The sequence below is a fragment of the Octodon degus genome, unplaced genomic scaffold (assembly GCF_000260255.1).
Source record: "Octodon degus isolate 3935 unplaced genomic scaffold, OctDeg1.0 scaffold00025, whole genome shotgun sequence".
Taxonomy (NCBI): domain Eukaryota; kingdom Metazoa; phylum Chordata; class Mammalia; order Rodentia; family Octodontidae; genus Octodon; species Octodon degus.
In genome coordinates this window covers 4,567,744-4,575,305 of record NW_004524601.1, presented here as the reverse complement: position 1 = coordinate 4,575,305, position 7,562 = coordinate 4,567,744, and the positions used below count along the sequence as shown (strand labels likewise).

The 7,562-nt window shown below is 43.2% G+C and overlaps 1 protein-coding gene across 2 annotated transcripts in view; it reads right to left on the bottom strand.

The window, feature by feature from the left end:
- The window catches only part of Dnah7 (dynein axonemal heavy chain 7), a 268,173-nt gene that overhangs the window by 250,012 nt on the left and 10,599 nt on the right, over positions 1–7,562 (bottom strand). Inside the window, exon 2 of one of the 2 annotated variants that reach the window (XM_023712349.1) lies at positions 5,941–6,003. The exons of the other annotated variant lie outside the window; for it this stretch is intronic. Within the exon in view, the coding sequence (XP_023568117.1) occupies positions 5,941–6,003 (63 nt within the window). The remainder of the gene's footprint in view (positions 1–5,940; positions 6,004–7,562) is intronic. 2 annotated transcript variants of the gene reach the window in all.

Genomic DNA, 7,562 nt, shown 5'->3' with positions numbered 1-7,562 from the left:
ACCTTGGAAGGCTAGGGCTACCCATTTTTTTAAAAAACAAACATTTACTTGAGAAACAGTATAGCATCAACTGGTATAACATGACAAGCAGTATGTATTTAGGAGACCAGGCATTCCAAAGCATGACCCTAGTATTACACATTGCTATCTTCAGTGCAGTTGCTTAGTTCACAGTTATCAGCATATATAGTCAGGGTGAGAATCCTAACAATTAACTGCTAGTTTCAAAAACCTGCTGAAGATTCTCAAGATCATTGTCTTAACCAACAATGCATATAAATGTATGGCTTTGCCCCTGTCTTGTTTCTTAGCTTTTCTCCTTGCCCTCTCTTCATTGTTTAATCCTTAAGTCCTTGCTTTCCTTTTAATTGTGTTATGCCTTTCTATTTTTATTTCTTCTTTTTGGTATTTTTATACAATGGAGTATTACTCAGCTATAAAGAATGATAAACTTGAACCCTTTATATTTAAGTGGATGCCACTTGAAGATATACTCATAAGTGAAATAAACCAGACTCATGGGTAAATATCATATAGTCTTCCTAGTTTAAGAACTCAAAACTAGTATAACTTTAAATAAAAACAAAAGATGAAATATAGATAAGAAAACTAATGTGTACCAACCTCTCATGCTGAATGTTTATGTACCACAAACATGTACCAAAAAGGAAAGGAAACCCTGCCCTTGTACTCTACTCTTCTCACATTCTGTGTAAAATGATTTCGACACCCATTTTACACATGTAAGGCCCATACCTCAACACATTACTGTACTTATCATTTTTAATTTTTTTTGCCTTCAGATATGGTCTACACACCATGCTTTCAATATTAGAACATTCTGAATGTTATTATGGCTACTCTTAGCAATGGATTTTATACTTTTCTATTTTTCTTCTTATTCATTAAGATCTCCTTTTAAGTTGAAAATCTTCCTTTCCATTTTTTGTAGAATGTGTCTGGTAGAGACACAATCTCTCAGGTTTTGCTTGAGAATCTCTTTATCACTTCCTCATTTCCATAAGATAGCACTGCTGGGCACGGTATTCTTGACCGAGAATGTTTGCCTTGGGTACTGTGAAAGTCTCATGGCATTTTCCATAACATTTCTATGGAGAAGTCTGCTACCAGGTGAGCTGGGGCAGTGCTGTTTCTTTACTCTGGCAGCTTGGAACATCTTTTTATCTTTCACTTTTGTGTGTTTGATTATAAGATATCTTTGGATAAATTTGTCGAATTCAGTAAGGGGTCCTTTGGCCTTCTTATACCTGATGTCTGTGCCCTTTTCTAGGTTTTGGAGGTCTTCTGTTTTTTGTTTTGTTTTTTTTTTTACTAATCCTGCCTCTTTAGCACTCTCAAGTTACTCTTGAATCCAGTAAGTCAAATTACCATTTGGACACTGTCCAAAATTTCCTTCGGCTTTCTTCACTCCCTTCATTCTTTTTCCTCCTCCTTCAAATGTACCTCATGAACATTTTCTCCTCAAGCACACTCATTCTTTCCCCCATGTGATCTACCTTGCTTATATTATGCCTTCTACGTGTTTTCATTTTCTTAGTGTAGCTTTCGCTCAATGAATTTGGTCTCTTTAAGTCACTCCTTTCACTCTGTTAGGTTTTCTGCTAGTATTGAAATGGTTTTCTGTCTTTTCTTCAGGCTCTCTGGGTTTCTTTAAAATAGCTGAATTCCCTGAGAGTTCTCCCATATTGAGGCTAGCCGGTCATTTTCTGACATCTTTGACTGGTAGCTGAGTTCACAGTTTCCTGAAAGCTCCTGATGTTTGCTGGCATATGACACTGCCTGGGAATTAAATGATTAGGTATTAGTTCTAGTCTTCCTATTCTTTTAGCCATCATTCCAGAAATTCTAAACAAGTATCTTATTCCATATGAGACTATAGAACCTTCAACTATTTTGGCCCTGAATGGTGTCCATGCCCAGATTCACCAGGAGGCTGCTCTGGGTGTGTTGCCGCTATCTCAGCACTAGAGCATAATCCATGTCCAGGGCATCACAGGCGCCCTACTTATGTGTTGTCTAGAAAGAACTAGGAACATAACTATAAAAAGTGGTCTTTCCCCACAAGTCTCGCCTTTGGGCCAGGGTAGGTCTCATCCACAGTTGCTGAGCTATGGTCAGGCACTACAGGATTCTACCTGACTCTGGACAGAGCCATCATGGCTGGACCAACCTGAGGCTCCTGCATCACACCTCCACCATCATGCCACTAAGCTCTGTCATACTCTAAGCCCACAGCCTGCACAAACCAGTACAACATAAGGGTAGGAACAAGGGCCATACTGCTACAGCCTGCCTATTCTTATAGAATAGGCTCACAGCCTAAGACTGATGCAAGCAGCCAGGGTGAAGCCAGCTAGAACAGAAGCCCAGTGGGCTGGGGCTATGTGTCTTCCCCTAGGGTGAGCGCTTCCCAGAGGTCCACTCTGCATGCAGAGCTGGGGAGAGGGGCTGTCAGGATCTGTCCAGTATTAGCTTCTATAGCCCAGTGCTAAGTTCCAGGACAAAGTGTGCTCACCAGCCTGTCCTATCCCTTGAATGGGGTCTTCTGTCAAGCTAGGCTGCACAAGGTTCAGGAAGTGTTGCAAATGGCAGGCCCTGACTGGACAGGCTGCTGAGCTGGTGGCACCTGAGTCTCATAAAATGAGCAATGGACAAAGGCCCACACTGCAGCTGGCAGTTATGAGTTTATGGCACTGGTTCCGAGTCTCGGCCAGTGCTGGAGCAGCTCTGCAGCTCCGCCTGTGAGCCCTGGTCTGCTGGTAGCTGTGTTACCTCAGGTTTGAAGGCAGTGGATGAAGACAGTCCCTTGACCACCAAGGCTGATCCTAAGTTAGACAACACCCAAGTCGCAGCTGCAGGGGCCTGCCTGCTCGCAGGAGAAGGTAAGGTGCACTCTGTACTACTCCAAGGATGGAAATGATGCAGGCTAAAACTTTCATCTGTCCCACCAAGTCACAGGCCTCCACCTAACACCAGGGCAGATCTAGAGGTTCTGTGTGCGACCTCCAGCCTATGGAAGAGGCCTTCAGTTTTCAGCAGGTACTGGGCCTCACCACAAAGGGCTGGCACTGGGTTCCAACCCAAGCCCCCATGATAGCCCTCTGAGCTTTACTCTGAACTCTGCACCAAGGTCTGCCACAGTTCCAGCAGCTCTGGCCTGGAGTATTAGCTCAGATGTGTGCTGAGAAACAACAGTATGGAAGGAATCACAGCATCCTGAAGAGATTCACATCTCTTAAAAGGTCAATGACTACTTAGCTCTCACCAGTGACTGCAATATTGGAAAACAGAACACAGCTGGTAAGGGCTGCTTCTTCAGCAAACCCAGGTAGGCATATTTTAAAACAAAACCTGTGTATTTTCTAACACTGATAATTCAGCCTGTTTCTTCCTTTCTGACCTAGACCACCGTGTTAGCCCAGGCTTGCAGCAGCTTCTCCTTCACCTAGTTGTGCTCTTTCCACTCTCTTCCTGCTTTCTGAGTAAACTCTCTACACACAGTCATTATGTCAAGTTCTTCTTTCTCAGGTACGTAGACGAGGACTGTGTGTGAGCCCGTGAGTCTTCATCCTACCATCTGCTCCTTCCATTCTTCCTCTTGGCTTGCTCCAAAAGGTGTTTAAGACTCGTGGAAGTTCTGTGAGCAGAAGGGTACAAGCTGGGTCAGCTGCTCACAGCAGCTGGGGGCCACCATGCTGAGGCAGCATAACCTCAGCTGCAAGAGCAGCTTTCTAGGAAAGCAGGGCTGCCATGAAAACCACTCCAGGCAGTGGTTATTACCGGGGAACTTTTAACCAAGTGCCAACCTTAATATTCAAATAAAACCAATTCAATGGATTACCTTTTAAAATACAGTTTCTCTTAAGACATATTAAACTCAAATCCAGATAAAGAAAAATCAACCAAAAAAAAGTATTGTAGATGATTGCATGACGCACAGGAAAGGGGTATGATTCACTGCCGCTACAGTAAGTACTATTAGTTGAGTTTATACTTCTAAATCCATATACTAATCACAACTAACAGCAATTTATTTGTTTTTAAATTATTTAAATTTTTTAAAGAATAAATTAAAGTGTCTATCCATTGCAGGTCTTTAACTTTTAAACCGGCAAAGTTGGCACGGTCCTGGCAGAACTAGGGGAAACGTGACATTGCTGTCCACACATGGTGGCGTTATCCATATAAGTATATGTCCAATTCAAATATGTATTTTAAATGCTCAAGATAATTCATGTGGGAACATTCACTCAAGTGTTCTAAATGAAAATTATCTTCATTTTAAAGTTTCCTGTACAAAGTTATACAAATTCAATATTATAGTTTGGGTTCAGCTTTTACAAATATTTCAAAACAAATAGTGGACAAATCTTGAAGAGTATACTGAGGCAAATAAATGAGTGGGAGTGAAAAAGGATGACTATCACCTGGCTGCACTTACACGACATGCCTAAGAGGTCGCAGAGGCAGAAGAACCAGAAGGATGATGGTTTGCTAGCGACCGAGGAAGAGGAAGATGGGAAGCTGTTTAATGGAGCAGAAGTTCCATTTGGGGAAATGAAGAGAGTTCTGGAACAGATGATAGTGCTGTGAATTAACAATGTGAATTATGAAATTCTACTGAACCCGTATCCATAAAGTAACAAGGAAGATGTAAATGTTATATGTGTCCTCTCATGATTCCAAAATGCAGTGATTACCTGAAACTCTACTTACACTCATTCCCAAAAGTCACCAGAGGACAACTGATGGCATGCAATCCAACATGAATATGAGACAGTAAATTTTATTCCAGTAAAATCTAACTTATTCAGCATTTTATCAAGTGAAAAGTCCTATAAGCTGCCTATTCCACAGAACAATGATAACATGGACTCAAAAGTACAAGGATGCCAAGATCTAAAAAAATCTCAAGGACAGACCTTTAGCCCTGGGAAAGCCACCTCCTCAGAGTCAGCACAGCCTCTCATTTTCAAACCCAGAAACCAAGGCTTAGAAAAGTAAACGATTTCCCAGACATCACAGAGCCACAGAGACAACGCTTCACCCCAAGCTCTCCTGCCATGCCTCCAACTCCTCCTCCTCCTATGAATCTACCTTGGAAAACTCTCTCATTCATAATACTCCAGCATTCTGCGAATATGTCTTTATCACCTTTGTGACACCAAAACACAAAACCCGGCACCCACAACCTAGAGGAAGAGAGATTGTTTTGGGCTCATGTCTTTAGTCCACGTTGGTGGAATCCAAGGCAAGAAGGCCTGGTAAAAAGGTCTGGGCAGAGGACAGTGGCTCCCATTATGGCGGCCAGCAAGTGGAGAGCGCAGGGAAGAGGAAGAGAGGGGGATAAACCTGGGTCACGCCCCCACGATGTGGCCTTTTCCAACCTGGCCGCACCGCCTAGCACCATAAAGAGGGGGCCATCAAGATGCAAACCAGAACAACATACTAGGAACTTATAGGTCAGGGGCAGTGAACCTTTTAAGTGTTTTTAACGATAACAAACAGCCCACAGTGGCACCTGTGCCAGAAGTTCGCCACCAGAGATACCTGTGGTAACTTTACTAAGATATTTTTCTTCAGAGATGTACCTCATTGGCCAGGCATGGTGGCGCATGCCTGTAATCCCAGAACTCTGGAGGCAGAGGCAGGAGGATCACTGTGAGTTCCAAACCAGCTTGGGCTACAAAGTGAGTTCAAGGGAACCTGAACAGCAAAGTGAGACCCTGTCTCCAAAAGACAAAAGAGAGAGAGAGAGAGAGAGAGAGAGAGAGAGAGAGGTACTTCATAGAATTTTTTTTAATCAGAAAAAAAAACAAAATAAAAAATAAAATTCAAAATGAGAACTTTGGTTATTTATTTTCAAATATTTGCTATTTTAAATAGTAAATATTTCCCGAGAGTGTATAGATAAGTTACCGTAGATAACTGTGGCAAAATTCTTCCTGATATCCTGGATTTGTCCTTGGATATTGATTTATCCTGTGTAAAAAAATAAAAAAAATGTTTATTCTCATAATGCCAAAATTGATGCACTCTAGCAAATTTTACACTGTTTACTGGAAAGCCAATCATATTTTACCATACTGGGCCAAAAATATATTTTATGATTTTTAATATTCTCAATGTTTATTTTAGAATTGTTTGGTCTAGAGAAAGATATTAAAGAAAAATGGTAGCAGGAATACTTGTCAAAAGCTTGAAAACACATGCAAGCCTTCGCACTAGCCACCTCCGAGGACTCTCCTGAACTTACCCTCCAGAGTTCGCTGCTTCACTTCCCCACTGCACTGCTACAATTTCATGCTCATCCTTACTGAGATCCCAGGATGGCCCACTTCCCGGGGTGCCAACGTGTGCAAGCAGGGTGGGTGTCCTCCAGTCACCGTAAATAACACCTGCACTTCTCAGCAGTACCCCAGAAAGTGCTGCTCCCCTCGGAGTGGAGGAGGATGTCATCGAGCTGAGGAAGCCCTGGCACAGGGACAACAGCATGTGCTGATATGTGCAGCAGATGGAGGGAGCACTACCCCAGACCTGCCCTCCTGCTCTCCTCTGTGCTCATGAAAGCCCGAAACATTCTCCTTCGCCAGGCGCCATGCACAACGCATCACGAAGGATGCCGAGGAGACGCTGTAAAGCGGGGCCATTCCTCCAGGCCCAGGGCTTCCTCTCCTGGCGTCCACCCATGGCAGAGCCAACAGCAGTCAGTGCCTGCTCGAGGGCAGCCTCCCTCCCCATGGCCTTCCCACAGCTGGCCTCCCAGTCTCCCCACACAGGAGGCTCCCTTTAGACTCAGTACCCACAGTGTTGTCCCCTGCTGGCCAGGCCCCCAACTCCACAGCCAGGGTCCATCCCATCAGCAAGCAGAGCCAAAGCCTGTGTCAGGAGGTCTGAGGCTGAGCTCCATGGGGGATGGCCCTTCTATGTGTGTCCCCAAGCACTGTCCCTGAGACCTGGAGGGTGGCTGCCCTTCACATCTGCTGTCCCTGCCTTCTTCAAAGCCAGCTGTGCTGTCCAAAGGCACCCACCAGCCCCCTGTAGGTACTGAGCACTTACTCTGGGCTCTTCTGAAATAATGAGTAAAATACACACTAGATTTTGAAGACAGTACAGAGCACAAAGAATACAAATTATCCCACAGGTAATTCTTTTTTTCTACCATAATTTTATTGAGAAACAAATAGCAATGAGATAGTTTCAAAGCAAATTGGTAGGACAGTTTCAATAATTAACACATTGCATACATTCTTCCTAGTAGTTAATTGCTGTACAAGATGCAGACTTGGTAACCTATTTACAAACACCTCTATTCATGAGGTGTTTGTAAATCCCTCTATTCATGAAGAGAATATAACTATATATCTATCCTAACCACTCTGAATACACATATACAAAATGGACATTCATCTGTATCCCCTTTTATTGTTAAGTTCCATCATAAATATTATAGGTGTGTAAACTCAGCAAAATATTCTGAAGGAGTTCAGTAATCCATAATAGTATTGTGCCTTCTGCTTCACTGGCAATGTCAGAAATTG